Raw genomic sequence first — 25,489 nt, 5'->3', positions numbered from 1 at the left:
TCTTCACCCTGCCAGGATGTCTCTTCACCAGGGTCTTTGAATGGCTGGCTTCTTTGTAGCATTTAGGTTCCAGTTCAAATGTCATCTCTCTAGGAAGACTTTGACCACATTTTATCACATTGTCTTAATTTATTTTCCTTAGGACATTTATCACTATGTGAAAATACCTCGTATATTTACTTACTTACTTATTAAGTGTCTTTCTCTATCCCCAACCTCTACCCTTACCTAAACACAAAGAACGAGCAATAAAACTAATTATCTTGTTTATCATGTTTGTCATTATAGTCACTGCTTGGCCCATCAGAGGTTGTCAGTAATGTTTGAGGGAGAATATATGAGAATACACTAAATGAATGCCTGTTGCCTGGAACCAGGCCCGAATGTGTGTGAGATGTCTATATTAATTAACTTACCTGCTGTATCATTCTTAAAGCTTCTCTCCATAATGTTATATTGTCGACTTTCTTCCTGAACAGAATATTTTTATTACTTGGAGGGATCCAAAGATGCTCTCCTTTGTGGTTTCAGCACAGACTCAGGGTATGTAATATTTGTTTTGATTTTAGTTTAATGGCTGAAAAAAGAAAGGAAAAACATACTCAATCAATTTGCTAATAAGAATCTTTGATTCTGTATTATTTTCATATATTTCTTGGCATTATTTAACTCATTCTGTCCCACAGTGAGTCAAGACTTTAAAACGTTCATGGTTAATGCATACATTTGAAAGCAAGACTTTGAGCTAGTGCTTGAATTAAAATAAGATACAAGTCATATATACATCTTAAGAAAGCAGAAAAAACTTATGTCCTAAAAACCCTACCGAAAGTTGGTGGGTTAGTTTGCAGCCTTTCTTCCAGAAAGGAGAAAGACAAAATCAACTTTTCTTTTCATTCTCCAATTTGACTCATTCACCAATCAAGTATGGTTCATAGGTAACTGAATGCAGTGACATTTTGTTCGCTCTAAATAAAATGATCCCATGGACTTGGGTAAAGCTATTTTAAGAATGTCGTATTTATTTAAGTACCCATTTTGCTGTTTCTTCCATATACCAACTTTATTTCTGCTGCAGGGCTTCCTGCACTCCCCCTGCCCAGACCTCTCCTGACCAGACTCTGTGTATGCTGGGAACGTAAAAATAAACAAGATAAGGTTGCTGCTCCCAAAGACACCTAAAACACCATTTTTATTTGGTATCATGGATACCAATCCACCAATTTTGAAAAGGAAAAAAATCTTTATAAATCTTTATGAACTTACACAATTGCTGTATATTGGCTGTTCTCAATTCTAATTTACTCCAAGAATAATTTGGGGAGGCACAGTTTTATTCGAGGCCTATATAGCAATCTTTATGGGTACAAGAACTGTTGTATGACATCTGGTGAAAGTTGCCAAGTTTCGATGGTGATGATGATACTAACAGCAGCTGCCATATATTGAATGCTTTCTATGTGCAGGAACTAGGCTAGGTAATTTGCATACATTATCTTCTTTAAACTTAGTAACAATCTTAACCTTTTGTGGTAGGTATTATTATCTTACCTCACAGAAAGAAGGAACTGGGCCTTGGAGAATTTAAGTAATTTGACAAAGTCAACACCTAGTAAAAAAAATTGGGATGGGATTCAAACCCAATTCTTCCTGACTACAAATAATGTGTTCTTAATCATTGTTCAATATTGTCCCTCTAGGCAGGGGAACGTGGAGTTTCTCACTTCTCTGTAGTACTCTTTAGCTTTCATCCTGAAGACACTCTGACTTGTGATATCCTTTTCCTCACATAGTCAATGTCCAGAAGGGTACACCTGCATGAAGATTGGCAGGAACCCTGACTATGGCTACACGAGCTTCGACACCTTCAGTTGGGCCTTCTTAGCCTTGTTTCGGCTCATGACCCAGGATTACTGGGAAAACCTTTACCAACAGGTGAGTGCCAGGAGAAACATCTGTTGCATTCATTGCATAAAAATCTTATGTGGAGGGGAGGGTAGAGTGCCTGCTTAGCGTGCACGAGGTCATGAGTTCAATCCCCAGTGCCTGCATTAAAAATAAATAAATAGATAAACAAACCTACCTACTGACCTCTCCTACCCAAAAAGTAAAACAAAATAAAACAAAACAAATCTGATGTGTGTTCCTTACCAGCCTTGTATATGATATGGTTTATTCAGTTTAGAAGGGAGAAAACTCTGTAGTCTCAGTGCTAAAATCAGACACATTCTACTTCCAGCACTATAGAGTGGACAGTTCTTAAATCATAAATGGTTTTCTTATCTTTTCTGGGCTTTTTGACTCGAGATCTCTCTCCCTGCTTCTGAGTATAGCATCCCATGGGGTCCTAGGTAAATAGCAAGAAATGTACTGTGATGTTCTCGTGCATCACTCCTACACGTGCTGTGCTTTCCACACATGCCTCCCTGCGTGCAGTGCCCCAGACACCAGGCTCTCCCATGCTCACCAGGCTTTATTTTGTGAACTCCCATGTACGGTTGTTCTGGACTGAATTATATCCCCCGAAATTTGTATGTTGAAGTCTTTAGCTCCCAGTGCCTTAGAATGACTGTATTTGGAGTGAGGGCCTTTAAAGAGGTTAAATGGGGCCGTTAGAGTGGGTGCTCATCCAACCTGACGTCCTTTTAAGGAGGAAACATTAAGACAGGAGTGAGAGAGACATCAGAGGTACACACGCAAAAGGCCAAGTGAGGACTCAGTGAGAAGGCGGCTGTGCCCAAGCCAAGGGAGGGGCCTCAGGAGAAGCCAGCGTTTTGATCTTGTACTTCCTTCCTCTAGGGCTGTGGGAAAATGAACTTCGGTTGTTTAAGCTACCCGATTTATAGCATTTTGTTTGGCAGCCTGAGCAAACTAGTATAAGAATTGAAAACTCAATTCGTTTCTCTTAATTTATCTCTCCCAACTCAGTTGCTCCTTCCTCTACACTTCTGTGTCCTTTGAAGATTCTTCAGTTTATGGCATCCGTCTCTTGGACGGTAACTCCCCATTCACGTAGCCATCTCCTCTAACTTGAATGTGGTCCTCTTGGGACTGTGAGCTCTGTCTTTTCACCTATGTATTCTCAGTGCCCAACTCCAAGAAGAAGGAGACCAAAAATGATTATTCTGTATTATAAAAACTAATAAATCATTTTTCTCAAATTGCCACAGATTCTTCTTTATACCTATTTTTTGTTTAATTTCTGAGAGTATTATAAATGGATACAGAAATTATATAAAAATCTACTTCACAGGAAAAAGAGAAATACACATGACTTCATAGTTATGCAAAAAGATACCTTTACTGAAAATTGAAATGAGGGGTACATACAATTTTTCTCCTGTCAGAATGACGAACACCAAAAAGTAGATCAAAAGAGAGACACTGTCTGAAATTCAGGGAGGCAGACTTTCTCACACATTGCTGGGAACCACTGGAGATGGTAACACAGGAATTTCTTTGAAAATTGAAGTGAATACATCTGTTGACCTAACAATTTCACTGTTAAGAATTTAAAAGAAGACATTGGTAACAACAGAAACTAATAGGAAAGGAGATTGAGTTCCTAGGCGTCAGAGATAGGATAAAGAGACTTAATTTTCATTTAATATGTTTGTATTATTTGAATTTTTTACCATGTATTACACTTAAAAATTTTTAGTAAATGTTAATTAAATATAAGATAAATACCTCAGTTCATACAATAAAGCTGTTTATCATGTATTAACATAATAGATCAGCATTAATACTTCTTGTTATAGATAGAATTTTATCAGTAAAAGATACTATAGAAATTATCTGGTCCTATAATTTGAAATTGAGTAAAGCAGCTTGTTTTTGAGTAATTTTTAGACTAGGGGGGAATAATTCAGGGTTATTATGCTTAATAGTCAAGAGTCATACTTAGTACAGGTTTAATTGATTGCTGTATCCTTTGTACTGAAAGTGTTTATTTTAATACTGATCGTTTTCCATGAAGATACAATTTTATTCCTTTATATTTTTGATAACATGAGGTTATATAGAACTGTCTGATTTACTATGCCTAACGTGCCATTCAAGTTGAAATGACTTAAAAAAAAAACTTTGTGTTATTAAAATAATGATTTCCATTCTTCCCTAGACACTGCGTGCTGCTGGGAAAACCTACATGATCTTCTTTGTGGTGGTGATTTTCCTGGGCTCCTTCTACCTGATCAACTTGATCCTGGCGGTGGTTGCCATGGCCTATGAAGAACAGAATCAGGCAAACATCGAAGAAGCTCGGCAGAAAGAGATAGAATTTCAACAGATGTTAGATCACCTTAAAAAAGAGCAAGAAGAAGCCGAGGTATTGTTATTTAGTTTAAAAATCTCCCTAGAAGTAGAAATGCAGAGGGGAACAAAAGAAGCCTTGTGGTCTGTGCTCGACCTTCCTCAGGGAGATTTTCCTTCCTGGATTCTTTTATATAAACTGAATCTTCATTCTGGTTTGGTTGAGGGAAGCAATTCTGGATTGAGTTAGTATTCACATCTGTCCCATCCCACTTTCCCCCGTAATCAGCTCACTCCAGCAGGGAGCATGTTTTAAGTTCCTCCTCCTAAACCTGTTACCCACCATCCCTCAATGTAAGCAAAATATATGGTATTATGCAAAGTCCCAAACATATATAATGGATTTCCCCAGAGTAATGATTGTACACAAATGTTTAGGGAACATTATTTTGATGTTAAAGTTAACAGGTACTCTGTGAGGTAGAAAGTAAAATGTGCATCAGTTTTGGTTAATGTTGCAAGGATTTTTAAGGGAAAATGTGAGATGTTAAGGAAAATTGTACTTGTGGTTGTGGCCACCTTAAGTCACAAATTCTTGAGGATTTCTCCTTACTTCTCCCTCCAAAAAGGTACTTGAGTGGAGAAGTTTGAAAAGGTTTGTGTTAAGAGAACCAAAATTTCAAATATTTGGTAAGACTCTTAAAACATGTTGGATGGTTTGACCTAGTTAAATCTCTTCAAGGAATCTAACCTATTGATGGGAGGGTAGTAGTCTGTAATGCAGAGAGATTTTGATAAAGATGTTTGGTGCGGTATTTTAATAATATTAAAAATCATTTAAATTTCTAAAAAATCAGGAAATGGTTAAGAGGATTATGATATTTCTGTGTCTTGGAGTATTATTCAGCCATGAAATGATGTGTTTTAAGACTATTACGGTAGGAAAAGATATTAATGTAACAGTGCATTAAGTTGTAAAATACAAAACTGAGTATAAGGTGCAATTTAAAAATTATGTATATAAAGACTGGAAGAAATGTTAACACCAGTTGTTTCTGAGATGTAAGATTATGAGCAATTTGGGGGTTTTATTTACAATATCTTCATTTTCCAAATTTTTACAAGGATTGTTTTATTTTGATAATAAAAACTTAATTTTTCATAAAAGAGGTAACACTGGGCTATCCCAGGAATTTTATACGGAACCCCTAAAAGTCTCTTTCATTTTCTTGAGATGTTTTGTAATAACTTAATATTTTCAAATAATTCATTCTTCATTAAACTATAGAAGTGCTTGATTCTCTTGATAATGTTGAGTTCATTACCTGAACAAGGTATACAAATGGATTATCTCATCTCATGGTTTATGTGCATATTGTGTCCCTGAATTACCTAAAATAAATACTTTCACATGTATTATTTAAAAGTTCACGGATGCTATTTAAACTTGCTTTACTATAAATAGTGTAATTGTATGGAATAGTTTAATTCCAAAGGACAATGTGGGGTACACTGCAGAAGAAGCAATAAATACATATTTTGTAAGCTCTCTAGTCATAGTGCAAAGAAAACATTACTTCCCATATAAGGGACATGATCATATGCACAGTATAATTAAAGTTATGGTAAAAGGAGCCCCATGATAGGGCTTCCCAGACTCTGGAGTGACTCACCATGGGTGTGCCCTCTTGGTCTAACAGGCAATAGCAATGGCGGCCGCTGAATACACAAGCATTGGGAGAAGCAGGATAATGGGCCTCTCCGAGAGTTCTTCTGAAACATCCAGACTGAGCTCTAAAAGTGCTAAAGAGAGAAGAAACAGAAGAAAGAAAAGGAATCAAAAGAAGCTCTCCAGTGGGGAGGAAAAGGGAGATGATGAGAAATTGTCCAAATCAGAATCAGAGGAGAACATCAGGAGAAAAAGTTTCCGCCTCGGTGTTGAAGGTCCTTGGCGAGCACATGAAAAGAGATTGTCCACGCCTAATCAGGTACCACGGAAATGATCATGTGTGTATCATGGAGGTAGGAGTATGGAGCAAAATGTTCTGTCTGAGGGAAGGACCTCAGGAGAGGAGTGAGGGACTTCATTAGTATGTTTTTAGGTAAAAGCCTGCTGATTCCTGGGCATTTATGGAGAGAACGTAGATGTACATAGTTTTCCATTTGAGTTTGACCATTTTTGAAAGAGCTTATAGTTTTGGAATTGTCATATCTCCTCCAATATAAATATTCAAGACAAATATTCATAAGAACCATTGTTGAAATGAAGAGATTGTTTACACTATAAATTACCTTTTATTTTTTTTATTTAGTCTGTATTTTGTAAAGCCTCATTGGTTAAAAACTAACCTTAGACTAGTTTTTTTCCTTTTCTTTACGCTGTAGGTAATCACCAACTGTAGGTATCGCCAGAATATCAGTCACCCACGCTTGACAGCCTCCACCCCGAAATATACCAGCTAGTCCCATGATCTGTTATTTCGACTCGTGTGGAATTTTTTTTTCCTTTTTCCACTGACACCTCCCTAATTGAGGTCTCCCTGCCTACAAACTTCCAAAATGAACCATTACTTCTGTCCTCCTTTACACTTCCCTGTTTTCCATTGCATAATCCCTTCAAATCACTTTTCTAAAACAAAGTTGTTTTCCTCAACTTTAAAAACAAAGAAATACCAACAACAACTCCGTTGAATCGCCACTGCCTACAGAACAAGACCCCATCGTGTCAATGCCATGGACTGGCTTCAGCCTCACTGCCACTTTTCTGGACCTTCAGCTTCCCTCAGACCCCACGATTGTCACTTTTACCTCCGTGCCCTTTATCTGCATGCCTTTACTGCTTGGTACACATGCTTTTCTCTAAGTGGGATGACTTTCCTTCCTTGTTTTCCCCCTGGTGTAGTACCACTGGTTCTTCACCCATTAGCTCAGGTGCCACCCAGCCACAAAGTTGCCTGTGTTCTCTCCACTCCTCTCAGTCTGCTCCTCAGTCTCCCACTCAGAATTACTGTCCTTGTCATCTGTGTCTTCTTTTAAAATTTCTAGCTACTTAAGTCTGTAAGACCCCACCAGACATACACAAAAATAAAGGAGTCTCTGCCTTCAAAGATTTCATAATCTGGTTGGGGAGACAGAACTTGAGTATATATGATACCAATTAAAAGAAATATGACAGGAGTGGTCCCAGCTAATTCTAAGGTAAAGGCATTGTCATACACATTTTCCCTTGTTCACAATGCCTTCCGCTTTGTCCTTTACGTAGGAAGCACTAACGTTTATGCAGTTAGATACTTCCAAAGATTATGCTGTTCGGTTAATGGACACAGTTTATCTTGGACCCGAGTCATATAAATGTGACTTTCCCCCCCACTTTGGTATTGGGCAACTTCTTTTCCAAGTTCTAATATTTTATGACTTGGTACATTCACTGGTGTTAAAAGATCTTCTTTCTTAACACACCTTAACTGAGCCCTCAGTGTGCAGGGCAGAGTTGCAGGCAGTGGCATGCAAAGATGCACGCAGTGTGATCTTTGGCCTGAAAATTTCAGTACTTATGGAACATAAGGATTGATACATGAAAAGCTTTATAACAGGTATCAGTATCAAATTCTTTTTAAAGTGATATGTTCTTTACAGCAAAATGAATGGTACAGAAAGAATGGAGGGATGACTCTAGGCCAAAACTGTAGAGAGCTGTACCGCCACAAATAAGGTGCCTGGTCCTGAAAGGGTGAGCCCAAGTGTTTTCATTCCTTACTGGGAAGAATTTGTCTTCTTGCGGAATTTCTTTGTGTTTCAGTTTGTATCTCTTAAACCAGTACAGAGCCGCCTGCCCTCAGGCCGGTGGTCCCAGTGGTGGCTGTGTGAAATGCACACCTGTTTTCAGGTGCTTTAGCAGAGATATGCCGTGTTTTGTTTTTTCCTGCAGTCACCGCTCAGCATCCGCGGCTCCTTGTTTTCCGCGAGGCGCAGCAGCAGAACAAGCCTTTTTAGTTTCAAAGGTCGAGGAAAAGATATTGGATCTGAGACTGAATTTGCCGACGATGAGCACAGCATTTTCGGAGACAGTGAGAGCAGGAGGGGCTCACTGTTCGTGCCCCACAGACCGCGGGAGCGGCGCAGCAGCAGCATCAGTCAGGCCAGTAGGTCCCCCCCGGTGCTGCCGGTGAACGGGAAGATGCACAGCGCCGTCGACTGCAACGGCGTGGTCTCCTTGGTTGATGGACCCGCAGCCCTCATGCTCCCTAATGGACAGCTTCTGCCAGAGGTGATAATAGATAAGGCAACTTCTGATGACAGCGTAAGGACGTTTTAAATAGCTCAGGCATGGCTCCGCCCTTACTCTTGCATCAGTCGGTCTCTGCGGGAGGGGCCTTCTCCCTGGTCCTGTGAATGGCTCTGCATTTTGCAATACTTTTCATTTTAGAACTACTTATGATACTTAAAAATACTAAAAAACAAACAAACAAAAACCAAAAAAACTTACTGTTTTTTATGTGAGAAACACACCTTTAACCGATTAACTTAATACTCATAGTATGTGCTGTAGGTGTTGCATTCAAAGATATTTAAAACCCCATTTTTGAGAAAAGATACTTGTCTATTGATATTATACCTCAAGATTATAAATCATCCCTTAGAAAACAGTTTATAAAAGATGTGTATATTGGGGGGAGGGTATAGCTCAGTGGTGGAGCACATGCCGAGCATGCACAAGGTCTTGGGTTCATTCCCCACTACCTCCACCAAAATAAATAAGCAAACCTAACTACCTCCCCCCAAAACAAACAAACAAACAAAAACTCAAAAAATAAAAATTAAAAAGAAAGATGCTATTTGAGCACAGAAAAGCATGGATACATGCTGAGCTTATCAGCTGCTCTTTCAGCTCGATGTCTGTAAGGGAATTTGGATTATTTGTCACCTCCTGCTATTTTTTTCAAGTCACTACTTAATGTATACCTCATGGCAAGGGATCTTGTTTGAGTTGTTAATAATAATAGCAAACGTGTTAGTATTTACAACAGGGCAGTTAGGTGATATATTATTATCCCTGTTTTACAAATGAGAAAACGGAGGCACAGGGAAATGAAGCCATTGGTGTAACGGCCACTCAGCTAATAAATGGTAGTCCTAAAGTTCAGAGACCCTCTATTTCAGAGCTTGTACCTTTAACCATCACACTTTCTGTCCAGTGTGTGGTAGTCTTCTTAACTTGGAAATATTTTAGAATAACTGTGTTTTTTCCCACACATAAATGAAACCTATTTTCATTAAAAAATCAAAACTCTTTTTGTCTGGAATCAATGAATAAAAATATAATAATATCCAAAACACAATACAATAATGCAAACATACACATAAAGACAAAAACAAAACACTTCCAAAACTTCAATTTCAAGAGTTTAGGAGTCCATGAGTGGTTAGAGAAGAGGGTCTGGTTAGGCTGGAAAGTGAGCTCTTTCTGGTTTCTGGAGTTTCTAGGTTACGTCTTAAGGCCACTCTCTATATTACATGCATTACTCAGTATCAGCAAGGCTCAGCCTAACCTAACAAGCTCTGAACTCATGCTACTCATTCATATATTCACACTTGCAGACCACATAGTAGTTCAAGTGAGAATAAAGTTTCATCAAAGCCATGGCCACAGACATGTTTCCTTTGGAATGAATGCATGTGCTTTTAGGTAACGTGTAACCTCTGTGCTTGCATGACGTCAGTTCAGCCCTCTGTCAAACGAGCTTCCTTATCAAACGAGCATGTTAATTTTCCATGGAATCAGAACTTTGTTGTGTTTTGCTTTTCGACAATCTATATTATCTGTAAAAAATTGTATAATGCATATCAGATTTGGAGATTATTTCATATTTTTAAATGAAATAATATTTAATATTTTATTTTTATTTAAAAAATAAGATTGAGGATAATAACTTTAAAAAAGCCTTATTTTTACCACAGAAAAATCAGTATCACTAAAACTACAGAACTGGAGAAATTAGTAAATACTTTAAGATTCAGTAGAAATGCAAAACATAATAGTGTGGAATAATGTACAGTTTAGATGAAAAATCTGCATGACAAATAATATAACTCTGACACCTGAGATACGTCTGCATGGAGAAGAATTTATTTAATCAACATAGTTGATTGTTTGACTTGTGGGAAAAGAAATCTCTGTTTTGGGAAAGTCAGTGAATTAGAGAGTGTGTCAGAGAAAGCATGGTTATAGAGAGATCTCTGTAAAAGCCACAGACAAATATGTGTGTGTGTGTGTGTGTGTCTCTGCACATGTACATACACACATATGTATGTACACACATGAGCACATTTACATCCATTTGTCTTTTAATCATATGAATATATAATTATATCTAAACAACTTTGCAACTCTAGATCTGTGTATCTATATATATGTTTATAAAATGGTGTGTGTGTGTGTATACATACCTACGTACATATATACACAAGTAGATAGATGATAAATGTAGAGTTGTATGGCTGTATGTATGTATATATGTGTGTGATCACACATGTGTGTGTATTATTGGCCTGCCCAGAACTGGCATAGTATTTTAACTTTGAATTAGTTGCCAAGATGTAGAAATGAGACATCTTCACCTAAAAATGGGTGTGCCTGGTAAGACTGAGCTCGTGTTCCTGCATGGCAGCAATCCTTTAGAGCTGGAGAGTGGTCACCTCTGTTAGATGGAGCTCACATTCTCCATTTTGTGACAGTTCCCCTGTATTAATGGTCCTGTTCAAACTGAGTCCTCATGTACTCAGAGCAGTTAATGAGATATTCCTTGGCAGTAAAAAGCAATCATTCTAGCCTTCTTTAGGGCTGTTACCTCCACAAAGAGTAATTACAGAAATTTATCAGAAAATGTAGAGGTTCTAACCCTCTGCACATACCATTACAACACTTGCTTAACTGTTCTCACATAGGACTCTCAGATGGTAAAACTGTCTAGAAAGATAGAGAGTTGATGACAGTGATAATAACAATGAAAGCAGCTCATTTTATTTTTTATTTCCTAAGTATTGATTCATTTAATCCTCATAGCAAGACTGTGAGGCAAGTACTGTGACTGTCCCCATTTTACCAATGATGGAGTGGAGACAGAGGTTAAGTAACTCTTCTACCATACGCAGCCAGTCAGTAGCAGAGCCATGATTCAAACCAACAATCTACTCTCTGCTTTTAATTACACATTCCAACTACGTCAGCAAGATTTTATTTTATGCCTGCAATTTGTTAGAATTCCATTCTTAGAACTATAATTAATTATCTTTTTTTTTTTAGGGTACAACTAATCAAATACACAAGAAAAGACGTCCCAGTTCTTACCTTCTTTCTGAAGATATGTTGAATGATCCCAATCTCAGAAAAAGGGCAATGAGCAGGGCCAGCATATTAACAAACACTGTAGAAGGTATGGAATGATATTCTCATTACCATGTAGATTTTTAACAAAAGTCAGGTAAGTCCTGGTCAGCCTTAAATAGATACAGCAAGTTCTTAGGAAGATCTCAAAGAATATAAAATGACTATAAGCAATGGTAAGGATAACCAGTGGATGCTGGGGGAATTGTCTTTATCTGCTTAAAAAGTGGATAAGGTTATTTTTGATTAAAGACAGGCTTTGGGCGATATGACCTTTCAAAGATAAACAGCTTTATGGTACTAAATGAAGAAAGTGAGGTTAATCCTGGGCTATGTGGTTCTCTCACTATATATTCTTAGAAATTTCACCTGGTCTCTCCAAATTGATCATCTTTCTAGTATGCAAGAAAATAATACAAACCTGCAGATGTCTATAAATTGCTGCCTTTGAGTACATTCTATGAACTTGTAAAATGTGACTTGATATCTGTAAAGATAATGATGCAAAGGCATCTTTAGAGAATATGCTGTCAATAGTAGTGGTCAGATCCCAAGATACATTGAGAGTCAAAGGGTGGCAATCTAAAGAATGTGTTGGCTCCCACCCTCTCTCCCCACAACTTGTCCCAGGTCCCACCTTGTCCATGGGCTACCACCTCATCCCCCCACACACCCACAGTGGGCCCAGACAAAATTTTTACCCACCTCCTAAATTTATGATGAGAAGTAAATATGTTAATGGTACGTAATACCTACTGCATGAGTCACTCCATAAATTATTTCTAGGTTCTTCGTTTGGGGATTGTTTTCACCTATGAACTAGCAAAAGCTTTTTGGTGGATGGAGTGGAAATGTGTTATTATTGTAATGGGATTAAAGACACAGAGGAAAGTATGTATGTTGGTATATGTACATTTATCTTAAAAAAATATATATCTCCATTAAGAAAACATCAGTTCTCTTGTTTACCGTCAGATGTGAAGTGCATGCTTCTCTCAGAGATACCCATATCTGCTTTCATTCATTAATTTCATTGCCTTCTCCTTATGCTTGATCCAATAAATGGACATGAGATGTAAGATTTTTATGTAACACATGATGCTTTCATAGAAACGGTAACTGTTAAATTTGCAAAGTCTAAACCAGGAGACTTGTTTCAATGTTAGTGTACTACTGATCTGTATCTGGTTAGGAATAAAATATACAATAGACAAATGGTTGACTTCATGTCGTCTATGTTTTTTTTTCCTCCCAGAACTTGAAGAGTCCAGACAGAAATGTCCACCTTGGTGGTACAGATTTGCACACACATTCTTGATCTGGAATTGCTCTCCATATTGGATAAAATTCAAAAAAGTTATCTACTTTATTGTAATGGATCCTTTTGTAGATCTTGCTATTACCATTTGCATTGTTTTAAACACCTTGTTCATGGCTATGGAACATCACCCAATGACTGATGAATTCAAAAACGTGCTCACTGTGGGAAATTTAGTAAGTCTCTTAACGTGTTTTATGTATCCAGAGCTTCTCTCTTTGGTTATCATGGCTGTCATTTCTTTTTTTTTTTAAAGTCAGATGGATATATAGCCAGGTAATTACGCATATCCAGAATTTACAGTATGAATCATTTTGTGCAGAGTCAAGTTCCTGGTAATAGATAGTATTTTAAAATTATTTTGCAGTAGTATTGAGGTCTATAAATAACAATATTGTTTCCATAATGGGTCACCATCTTGGGAGCTGATAGTGTGTTTTCCTGCCAGCATGTCTCTTACCAGCAACACTTTTTTGTTAGAGGAGATACTAGGAATTGAACCCAAGACCTTGTGCATGCTAAGCATGTGCTCTACCATGGAGCAAAGTCCTGAGTTTGAATCCTGGTTTTGCCTCTTACTGATTATATGACCTTGAAAGAATGTTTTAATGTTGATAGTCTTTTAATTTTCTCATTTATATAATAATAATACTTTATAAAATTATACTTATTATTTATAATATAATGATAATAGTATTTATTTATCATATTGAGAGGAATAAACACGTTCTACTTATTAGCTTAGCATATAGTAAGTACTCAACAAATTAAACCTATTGTCATCACCATCATCATCAATCATTATCATCATGCTTTCAATGAATCAGCAGAAACAACCCTTAAGAACAAGAATATTGAGAAACCAAAATGATTAAACTAGACACAGAAAATATAGGGGCAGATAGAAGGGATCTGTAGGCTTCATGAAGGTAAAGGATTCTGTTAGGAAAGTTAACGCCAGAGTGATCTCTTAAACATGCAGTGTCAGACTCTAGCTTAAATTAATGCCTTATGGCAAACAGAGAGTGCTAGTTGCTAACAATCTGCATAAAGCAGGCAGAAGTTCTGTTTCATCGCAAAAAGTTCCCAGCTTATGACTCTGCATAGGTCATGAATAACTCTGGATGTCTTTGTGAATGCCTGTATAAAGTAATTTTAATTTTTGCCGTGGTCCCAAACCAGTTGATCTTTGAAGTCAAAGAGTGTTTCTAAGTCGATCTTCTCTCCCAAATTTCTTATGAATATTCCCAGTCAGGATGTTTGAAACTCATGTGCTCTGAGTCAGCATTTTTCTTTCTTTCTATTCCTCATTGGAAAAAGGCAGGACTTTCTAGTTTCTTATTGTTGGTGGATGTCCAGATCATGAAAATCAGTACCTTCTCACTGAGTTGACTGCATCACCATGAATCCAAAAAAGATTCACCGTGTTTCTTATCTATCACTACAATCCCAAGTCTGGGTGTTCCCCGCTAGTGTTCTTAATGCTGCATTATTTAAAAAATGACTCACACAGTTATAGAGCTAAACATTTCCTTCTGAACCTTCTTTCATCAGTTTCTTTGAATCAAATTGTACCCAAATGATTCACTGTCGCCTTTTTAAGTGAGTCCTCTGAAGGCATGTCATAAATTAATGATGTTTTGTGATGCACTTCTGTGTCAAAGCTTTGGAAGTCTTACTTTAGCTGCCACTGTGTCAATTAAATACCTTTTCCTCTTCCACTGATAAATAGTGAGTCAACATGTTCCTTTACTCTAAGAGTAGTCAACCCAGGGGAAAAAAAAAAAAAGACTGGCTCAAAATTTCAGTATCAATCTGTTTCCTTTTTATTTTCTTCCAAAATAACTTGTTGACCCACAGAAATATTTTGCAAAGAGTAACTATATTAATTTTCAAAGGTTTTATTTATCTGGAATTGTAATATACTCTTCTGAAGTGCTATCTAAAGGTGATGAGAGCTGACAAGAGAGTTAGAGCTTGTTAACCCTTAAGTGCTGGTGTTAGAGCTATAGGAATGATGACACTTAGTTTATAGGATTAAATGAGATAGTAATATACATTTATGAAGTATCTAGCACACTGTCTGAAATACAGTAAATGCTAAACAGATAGTCATTATCATCATCAGGCTGATTCCATACCCTCTAATAATACTAGAAAAACATTGTTATTTCTTACATAGGTCTTTACTGGCATCTTTGCAGCTGAAATGGTTTTAAAACTGATTGCCATGGATCCATATGAGTATTTCCAAGTAGGATGGAATATTTTTGACAGCCTTATTGTGACTTTAAGCTTAGTGGAGCTTTTTCTAGCAGATGTGGAAGGATTGTCAGTTCTACGATCATTCAGACTGGTAAATATAGACCAACCTTACCATTATATTCTATATATAAAGGGGTATTTCTTTGGTTTTGCATTATTATTCTTTAAAACTTTTGGAGGTTTGAATCAAAAGGCAAGATTAGGTCTTGACATCTAGTAAAATAAAGTTCATTCAATAACAAAAGCACTTAAAGAGCTCAAAATCACATGAATATTTTAATTTTAGGATCTTGAAGAGCTATTCAGTTGTATATGCTAGTATAATGGTAGGGCAATAATTTATTTCATAATAAGCTTATGGTTTATAGAATTTCAACCATTATAATATATTCGTTACTTTGTGGATTTGATAATTAAAGATCAAATTGTTGTCCCCTCAAAATTGTTGTCTGATACCAAAAAATATTAAAAAGTAAAGACTTTTCAATGCATTTTCCTCTAACATGTTGGGCTTTCTCCCTGTGTCTGCATGAAAAAAATTATCAAAGTATCAGAAAATAGAATTAAAGATAAATTACCAATTCTAAAGGATATAATACCATGATTAGAGGCTTCTATAGCAATGCTGAACTGAAATTACGGTTCCTTCAAAATATGTGTGGTAATTATATAGTGGCAATAATAGAGTAACAGGAGTACTGAGAATAGATGAAAATGAAAAATAGAAATAATCAATTTCAGCCAGGTAATCATGACAATATTTTAGAACTAAATTCTGAAACAAAATTTAAGATTGGAAACATTGAGAACTTTTTCATAACAATTAATATCAAACTTTGTGTTTACTTTTAGCTCCGAGTTTTCAAGTTAGCAAAATCTTGGCCAACACTGAACATGCTGATAAAGATCATTGGTAACTCAGTGGGAGCTCTAGGTAACCTCACTTTGGTGTTGGCCATCATCGTCTTCATCTTTGCTGTGGTTGGCATGCAACTCTTTGGTAAGAGCTACAGAGAGTGTGTCTGCAAGATCAGTGAAGAATGTACACTCCCACGCTGGCACATGAATGACTTCTTCCACTCTTTCCTGATTGTGTTCCGGGTTCTTTGTGGAGAGTGGATAGAGACCATGTGGGACTGCATGGAGGTCGCCGGTCAAGCCATGTGCCTTATTGTTTACATGATGGTCATGGTGATTGGAAACCTAGTGGTATGTAATCAGATGTTCATACATTTAAAATTCTTCATAGAAAATTGTTATATGATTAGTTATTTTTATAATAGAGTCAATTCAATTTAAAACTATTAACTATAATAGAATAGTGGCCATCTTAATTCAGTGACAAACAGAAAAGCAAATATTGTCTTAATTTTCAGATAACCCAGATTTATATTTTCACAATATTTATTTTAATGGAAAATTTGGTACTTTATTCTCTCATTTTGATAATGATGTCATCTGAATTAAATCTGTGGTTTTCATATCTGTTAAACATCGATTCAAATATGAAGCTATACTAGTAATCAGATATAATTAACAGTAACAAAAATGAAGTTATAATGGAACAAGGCAAATGAGAGGACTATTCCTGCCGCATTACTGTCACATACAAGATTAGCATCTATAACAAGTGTCAGCAAACTACATGGCCCATGGGCCAAATCCAGCACGCCACCTGCTTTTGTAGGGCCCTGCAAAACTGAATTTTGTTCTTACATTTTTAAATAGCTTTAAAAATCTAAAGAAAAATAATATTTTGGGGCCCATGGAAATTCTATGAAAATTCAAATTTCAGTTTCCATAAGCAGAATTTATTGGAACACAGACTTGCTCAATAATTTACATATTGTCTTTGATTGTTTTACTCTACATGGGCAGGGCTGAGTAGTCTTCATAGACAGTCTGTGTTCTGCAAAGCCTAAATCATTATTATCTGGCCCTTTACAGAAAAAGTTTGCCCACCACTGCTCTATAGCATCTCTTACAAGTGATCTACTTCTCCGTTAGTGCTTTCTTGGCTTGTACGCCTTCTCTTGTTTGTTTCCTTCTTTCTTATACCTTCCTGTTGGTAGGAATTTTCAAGCTTACAAGCAGGAGAAATTTGAGATAAGATGCTCTTCAGTGACTCACTTCAGTTTTCAAAGCCACCATGTTGGCTTGCTATAGTCATCCTGGCATCAGACTCCTCATCAACTACCCTAGGCAGTTGTCTTTGGTAACAGCCATAGGGTTAGTACCTTCACCTCCCACTGGCTTGGAAATAAGTTGCTAATTTTTTTCGTCCTTGTAGCCCCTATGCGAACTTGAAATTCGCTGAGAGTAGACTTAAATGTTCTCACCACAAAAAATTAATGGTAATTATGAGACATGATGGAGGTGTTCCCTCATGTTATGGTAGTAATCATTGTGCAATATGTAAGCATATCAAATCATGTTGTATACTTTATACTTACACAATATTATATGACAGTTCTATCTTAATGAAGCGGGAAAAAAAAAATGTAATTACAAGATTAAAGAAAAAAAGTCTATTAACACTTGCATTGACTAGGGAGACTAATGGTAAAATGAACTCTTGGCTTCTCATCAACAGTCATATTAAAATATACACATAAACAAACATATATTTCATAGTGTAATATTATTTTCATTGACAATAAAGACCAAAATGAAAATAAACAATTTCAGAATTCCTTAATGATTCATGAAATTGTTTTCTGTGATTTTCTTTCTCATCCCCCTCAGATTGTTCTCTTAAATCAGATATATTAACATAGACATTTTTAACCTGTACTTTTCTACTTACATCTCTGAAAAATTGTTTTAGGTCTGACCAGAATTGGGGTTGAATCTCTTTTTTTCAGTTTGGTCTAATTTTGATTGTTTAAATATGAGATAGATGTTTTTGGCCATGAAGAAACTTACATGAAAGGGTATTTCAATTATTATCTTTTTGTTTTCTATATAAAATGATTTTAAAATATAATTTACACATGTTTAGCCCTCTGTGAGAATTCTTTTTTTTTTTTTTTAACAATATTCAGTTCACCTGGACCCCTAGCACCAAGAGGAAGAACAGAAATGGTTTTGCACACAAATAGGGTTTTGCTTCAAGGATAGGAGTTGTCCTGACCTCTTTTATAATCTCTTCTAGAGCCAAAATGATTGGCAATGAAGCCACCCAATCATAGTGCCATTTTCTCATTTCAGTTGAGTTCAATGGGCAGCTCTTTTTCTTTGCTTTGAAAGCCTCATTAAGTTGCAAGTTGGCACAATTCTTGGACAGAATATTTTATTACAGGAGCTCTGCAAGTACTATATGTTCCATTTGTTGCAGTAAGTGACATTTCCCTCCTGGGAAAAGTGAACACAGATCTTGGCTTAAGTTACCTGAAGCACAGTAGGCACCAGTCACAGTTTTCTTGTTCTGCTTTTTTCTCTCAAGTAACAAGTAGTAATTAAAGGTAAATGTTAGGAGGGCTTTTTAGGCCCATAAAAGGGATTTAGACAAGGGATTTCTGCTGCAGAAATGACCTTAGGAGTGACATCATGATAATGGTGAGGGAACATCTGTTTTGCTCCTCATGCTGGCCCTTTAAGGATGTGGCTGCCCTCTGCTCCCTAGAGTTCACAGAAGCTCAGATATGGAGACTGATGAGGAGTCTAGCTTCTCCTCTGCCCCCATGACATCTTCTTATCTAGGGGCTCTTCATTGCTGGTTTGGATTTTGGCCTGTGTCTCAGAAGACTGCACTTACTTTCTTTTTTATTTCCTGTCTCCCTGTTTCTCCACACCCTCTCCCCACCCTGATGTAGGTCCTCAACCTATTTCTTGCTTTATTATTGAGCTCATTTAGTTCAGACAATCTTACAGCAATTGAAGAAGACACCGATGCAAACAACCTCCAGATTGCGGTGGCCAGAATTAAGAAGGGAATAAATTATGTGAAACAAACCTTACATGAATTTATCTTAAAAGCATTTTCCAAAAAGCCAAAGGTTTCCAAAGAGATAAGACGAGCAGATCTAAACTGTAAGAAGGAGAACTTCATCTCTAATCGCACGCTCGCTGAAATGAGCAAGGATCACCATTTCCACAAAGAGAAAGATAAAACCAGTGGTTTTGGAAACAGCGTGGACAAATACTTGATGGAAGAAAGTGATGGTCAATCATTTATTCATAATCCCAGCCTCACCGTGACAGTGCCAATTGCACCTGGGGAATCTGATTTGGAAATTATGAACACTGAAGAACTTAGCAGTGATTCAGATAGTGAATACAGCAAAGGGGTAAGATTGTTTTATACGCATTGTGTTTCGTGTTATTAATTAGTATGAATTAAAACTTCAGATTCTTGTTGTCATAAATTTTTTTCTAATATTGCATACTAATGGATTGTGTGTGTGTGTGTGCATGTGTGAATTTATAGAACAGCTTCCTGAAGGTTCATGTGGTAAGGTTTACTACTGGTTCCTAATAATTAATTTAATCCCATTTAGCTAGATTTGAAGGCACCAGGTATCTTTGTCTTCCCCTTCTTCATCCCCTGCTTGTTATCAATTGTAAAGTCACATACAGTCTCCTTCTTCAGTCTGTTGAATCCACAGCACCTCTTCATCCCCTTTCTCTTTGCATGCTCTACTTCTTGCCTAAACCATTCCACGTGGAGGCCCAACTGGTGTCTCTGTTTCCATTTTCCATTTACTCTAATCCACTTATTTGATTAGTTTTACTCAGGTTCAGTCCTAATGATGTTACTTGTTTGAATCTTTGATCCCTAAAGTCTCCTGAATTGCAGACTGTAGAGAAAGCCTTCCCATCATGGCCCCAACCAGCTGACCAGCTGTGTCACCTGGAGCCCCTACACCTGTACCAGGCCAGTTTTCTTCTGGGCCACAGACACACACAACCTGCATGATCTTGCTTGGGGTTTCCTTCTTTAGTCAAAATCCTATATGTGTCCTTCAAGACATAGTCCTCAGATTTCTCTTCCTCATGTGTAACATTATTAGTTCTTACATTACAGAGTTAGGTGAGGATTAAATGAATTAACACATGTAAAATGCTTAGAACAGTACTCAGAGCACTCAAAAGTAATAACTACTGCATCTTTCCTAATTTTTCTCCAGATATGATCACATTTTGAACCTCACACAATTTTATGCCTTTTCCTGAATTTGTTATTTAGCCTGGCATTTTAACTTTTTTTGAGAAATTACTGTATGCATCAAATGGTACTACAAACTCATTAAGAACAAACCTTTTATTAAAACGTTTGTATCCTCCTTCACCATACCTGGTTGCATATATTCAGAGTTTTATTGAGCTGTATTTTTACTAATATGGACTATAATAATCATAAGTGAGTTTTATGACAAAGCGTTTTTATGGCATCTCTTTACAGTTTTAAGATATCGCTTTAAAATATTTTTCCTTTCTTTCGGTCACATTTGAAAGTATTTGACAGGTATTTACCAAACATCTTTTATCTGCTTAACCCTGTATTAAGACCTATCCTCTTTATAGTGGCTTTATAAATTTATAGTGGATTTTGGAATAAAGATACATGGCTCTGTGTATGTGTGCACACACATGTAGCACCCATGCACTGGCCATGTGACCAGTACTAAGTGCACAGTAAATGCAGTATTTATTTAATGAGTGAATAGGTGATTAAATAAATTATGAATATATATTTCTAAGTACACAAAGAAGTTATTTCCAAGATGACAAAGTAAGGACTGAAATATTTTATTATTTATTTCTGAAACCTTTACTTGGAAGAAGTAATAGCTCCAAAATTCAAAAGATGTGATTGTTTTGCCCTGGAGGTAGAAAATTAGATTCCACATACCCTGTTCAGGAGCAGTAATCTGGATCTAGTCTCATGTGAAAAGGGAAACTAATTCAACTACCCATTTTCTCTGCCTGTGAAAACTAGAGTTGTAAAACCCTGATCACCTGGCAGACTTTCTGAGTAAGTTTGAGATTCTAGGCATCAAGGCACTTTGGTAGCTGGGCAGAGTTTACCAAACACTTCTTACATCTTAATATTTGGGAGGAATCATTTCTTACCTGGTCATTTTTCTTTGCTCAAAGCCTGTAGCTATCCATATATGGATCTCCTTAGTTGCTATAAAAGTCATATTCTTAGGATGTTGAATTATTTATAACATTTTAAAGGGAATCTTATGGATCTGCCCACCTCATTTTCTAACTTAAAAAGCTAGTAAGAAGAAGTGACTTTACCCACAGTTATAAAGCCAGTCAAGGCAGAATCTCGACAAGAGCCTCAGTCTTGTTATTCGTAGGTCTACCTCCCTTCCCCTTTGTCCCTTTTAGGGATAAAACACACATGTCTATTGTGGTTAATACCCAGTTTGTCTCCACTGGGGTACTGAGCCAGTTTCTGAAGAATTTACATCCCCTGTGATATCCAGAGAAGGTTTATGATGTTGCAGTATCCGGCTGTCCTTTATAATTAGTGATGTGGTCTATAAGCTATTTGGTTACTGAAATAAGACCATTTTAAACATCCATATGTAAACTTACTCTGTTGCCTACCCCATAAACTCTTCCTAAAAGGCATGAAATTTTGTGCCTTTAAACTGTTACCTAAAGACCATTTGATGGTAACATTCTAATATTCCTAACTATCACTGGGGTTTTTTTTCTGACGTTATAGTCATAACTACATAAGGAAAAAAATACCCTTTTTTCTGTGGTTTACATGGTATAGTATTCAGGAACTTGAGGCTAACTCATAGGTTGTAATAAAAAATACATAAGCTAGTCTGTTTACATCATTTAGCACAGTATTTGAGTTGGTAAGCCCTAAAAAAAAAGTTAGGTATTGTATTTATTATTGAATTCATCATCATTATTATCTTCTAAAGGTTCATATTTAAAATTATGGACTTTGAAAGTTTGTCCTTCTTTATAAGACATTTTCCATGATAGATCTCAAAGTGTGTCATCTTGAGTACTTTCATACCTACTTGACTATGTACTGGGCTTGAGAAGTAATGAAAATTCAAGATCTATAGGAAATTTGTTAGATAATTTAGAGATAGTATTAGGCTGTTGCCAACTGTGAAACCTTGTGTCTAGCTGGAGTCTTTCTCTCAAGTGGCTTGAGATTTAAATGTTCCTAGTTATGACTTGTTGGTTTTGTTTTTCAATTTGGAACACTAAAAAAGTACAGATTTTCTTTATTTATCTAAGGTGTTTCTACTGCCCTTCCATGCTAACCTCCCTGCTCTAATTCCCCTAATCTTTAGCTCCCACTTGAATTCCCAATTTTTTAACTGCTTATTGTCTCCTTTGTAACTTTCTTATATTTTCATGCCTGAGATATCTTTGAAATAACTATTATTTTTGATGAACCTTGCCCAAAGAGGCAAATCTTGATTACTCAGTAGAAAGTAATGCCCGATTCACATGTAAGTTATTTAAGTTTTAAGCACTACTTTGGACTATAGTAAAGAATGCAGCTCTGGAGATAGAATCCTTGCCTTAGTTCCTAGTTTGATATTTACTAACTCTATGATTTTGAGCAATTTACAAAAACCTGGTTTTTTTCTGGTTTACTTATGTGCAAAATAGAATTATGATAAATATTAAATGATTTAGGTAAATAATTAGACAAGTGCCTACTGGAAAGTAAATGCCGCATTAACATTTATCATGGGTATGAAATTGAGTGGTCATGTATACACAGTAAGTAACTGTTTGCTACAGGTTAAATTTTAGTGTGTAAAGACTCACTTAGGGAGCTTGTTACAAATGCCTGTTCTGGGCCACACCCTCCAGAATCTCTCTGCCTTAGTCTGGATGCAGCCTCAGAATCCCTACCAGCAAGGTTCCAGTGGCCACTATAATGAACTGACTTGGTATAGGAAGTGAACCTAAATCCACCCCTGGCTCATTTTGATGCAGGTTTCTGATAAGTCATGTTCTTTATTCAGGGCCTGGGGATATTTCCGCCTTTTGCCGGTTTAAGAATCTGCATTTTGAACAGGCAGGAAGAACATCTTTGACCTTTGACACCTTTGCCATCCAAACAAACAAAAAAATCCCACCCTCTCTTTAGGACCTAGCGTCCTTTGTTCCCATTGTATTTTATAGAGACTTTCTGTCCTCTTTCTAGTATCAGCTCTCAGATAGGCAGGTTTTCTTGATCTGATAGTTAAATACACACTCCAGAATAAAGTCGAAATATTTTGTAATAAAACACTTTACCAGAAAATGACCAAAGAGATGAGTTTGATAAGGTGTTGAGTAAAATATCTTAAACAGTTTTGAGGCAATAATGGGCAGTAGAACATCAGCCTTTCTCTGAAGATAGAGTCTGTCTCGGAATCGAGAATGATACACTGTCCTCTCCAGGGGACGCATGAGGATAAGACCCCCGACGCTGCTTCTCAGGATGCAGACTCTGAACTGATGGCCCCTCTCAGAATCAGCCTCCTTCTGGGGCGCAGTGCCGCCCTGAAGCACTGGGCCAACATTAACACACTGCAGATCTTCACCATTAGCAATGAAGCGCTTCATTATTATGTGCCTCAAATGAAGCGTGAAATGCATCCATTCATTCAATAAATATTTATTGAGCTCTACTGTGCCTCAGGCACTGTGCTAACAATTGTTGAGAGAAAAAGAAGTTTTTTCACCGAGCTGCAGTAATTTAGTGCGATTGACATCTGGCTTCACTAAATGCTTAAGAAGTGTAGTTCTTTTTTTTGTTTGTTTGTTTAAATCGTGCCAAATTCAAAATTGAAAGCTCTAAAAAACTAAATAAATAACGTTTAAATGGAGAGCTCTCAGAGGGTTAAAGAGATGTTCCCTTTGTTTTCAGTTTTTAAAAATTACTTCCTTCTTTGCCGTAAAGTTAAAAAATAGAGACAATGTACAGAATTACAACACTGATTTTGAAAGTTTGTAAATTTCAAGGGAAAACATTAAATTTATCCAGTTTACTTCTCCAGATATTTAAAAACATAACAGCCTCATGTGATTTTGAAGTAGTGTAAATTCTAATAGTTTTCAGAGAAGCTGCTCGCTGTGAAACTAATACCCCAGATCTTCTTTACTGATCTTTTGACAGGTGTATGGATGATCAAGCCTGGCTTAAGTGAATTTCCCCATCTTGTGTACTCAGCAGAGTGGAAAACATCCTGGGTAGAATTTTCCTCACAGAAAGGTCCCCCATTCATTCCTCCTCCAGCCAGATGGGGATACTTAGCTTTACTCAGTAGTTCCTTCGTGTTTTGAAACGTCTCAAAGTTGTGATGGAGCTAGCAGAGGTCCTTGGAGAAGGGAGATCAAGAAACCTTCATTCTTCACATAATCACACTCCCTACCTCCAAGAGAGTATCATTTAAAACATAGCAAACACAATTATGCAAAATTTATGTTCCTAAAGGAAGCAAAGTCCACACAAAGCCCTCATTCGCTTTGATTATTATGGGAGAAAAAAATTGCAAAGGAATACATCTGAGTACATTTTCTGTAAACTGTAGCTGTTCGTTTTTTTCAACTCACATTTCCTAAGCGCCTGCTCATTGGCTTTTGCTGGCTGGACACCGGGAAGTCATCATCATTGTACTCATTTCAACAGCAGCTGTTGGCTCACAGTTTTCTTGGTCTCTGGCATTGTGTTAAGTGAGTAAGAGTAAAGCAAGTTTCCTGCCTTTGAGGAGAAACACATATAGAAACCAGAAATTATAATTAAACATACAACAAGAATTAAAACAGATACTTAGACAGTATGTTGAGGCACAATAGGGATACTGTGACTCATCTTGAAAAGAAATTGGTGATGGCCTTTGAAGTGGGTTTTACGGTAAAAAGAGAATCCATGGTGGGGGAAGGGCGGGAAAGGAGGAGGAAGGGCGGGAGGGAGAGAGGCAGCTTTCAGGTAGAGGTGAAGGGCCCAGAAAGTGTGGAAGCACAGGTGAGGATGCCTGCTGGGAAGGAGTAGGTTACAGTTGTATGTTGGAGCCAGATAGCAAATGGCTTCATCTACCATGACAAGAGTTTCAAATGGGTTTCTTTTTATTTAACAGAAAGAAGAAACTTTGTCTTGTTCTGTTATACTTTGTTTAGCAAACTTGTCCTTTTAGAGAAAGCTTGGTTGGGGGTGTAATAAGGCCCAGCAGGGGAGGAAGGTGAGGGGATGGAAGGCTATTGCAATCATTCAGAGGAGAGTCGATGAGGCCGCAAGCTAAGGGAGTAATGGTGGCATGCGGAATAACGGTAAGGCACTT

At 37.0% G+C, this 25,489-nt stretch overlaps 1 protein-coding gene across 3 annotated transcripts in view; it reads left to right on the top strand.

Moving 5' to 3' along the window:
* Positions 1 to 25,489, top strand: part of SCN9A (sodium voltage-gated channel alpha subunit 9) — a 122,454-nt gene that overhangs the window by 56,314 nt on the left and 40,651 nt on the right. For 2 of the 3 annotated variants that reach the window (XM_064484879.1, XM_031451583.2), the window contains 10 exons: positions 480 to 543; positions 1,794 to 1,935; positions 4,124 to 4,330; positions 5,955 to 6,242; positions 8,183 to 8,554; positions 11,558 to 11,687; positions 12,894 to 13,132; positions 15,139 to 15,312; positions 16,074 to 16,430; positions 19,037 to 19,510. In XM_064484879.1, the coding sequence (XP_064340949.1) occupies positions 480 to 543; positions 1,794 to 1,935; positions 4,124 to 4,330; positions 5,955 to 6,242; positions 8,183 to 8,554; positions 11,558 to 11,687; positions 12,894 to 13,132; positions 15,139 to 15,312; positions 16,074 to 16,430; positions 19,037 to 19,510 (2,447 nt within the window). The remainder of the gene's footprint in view (positions 1 to 479; positions 544 to 1,793; positions 1,936 to 4,123; positions 4,331 to 5,954; positions 6,243 to 8,182; positions 8,555 to 11,557; positions 11,688 to 12,893; positions 13,133 to 15,138; positions 15,313 to 16,073; positions 16,431 to 19,036; positions 19,511 to 25,489) is intronic. The other variant, XM_031451584.2, reaches the window with a different exon arrangement.

This window comes from Camelus dromedarius, chromosome 4 (genome assembly GCF_036321535.1).
Source record: "Camelus dromedarius isolate mCamDro1 chromosome 4, mCamDro1.pat, whole genome shotgun sequence".
NCBI lineage: Eukaryota > Metazoa > Chordata > Mammalia > Artiodactyla > Camelidae > Camelus > Camelus dromedarius.
This window is presented reverse-complemented; position numbering and strand designations above follow the sequence as displayed.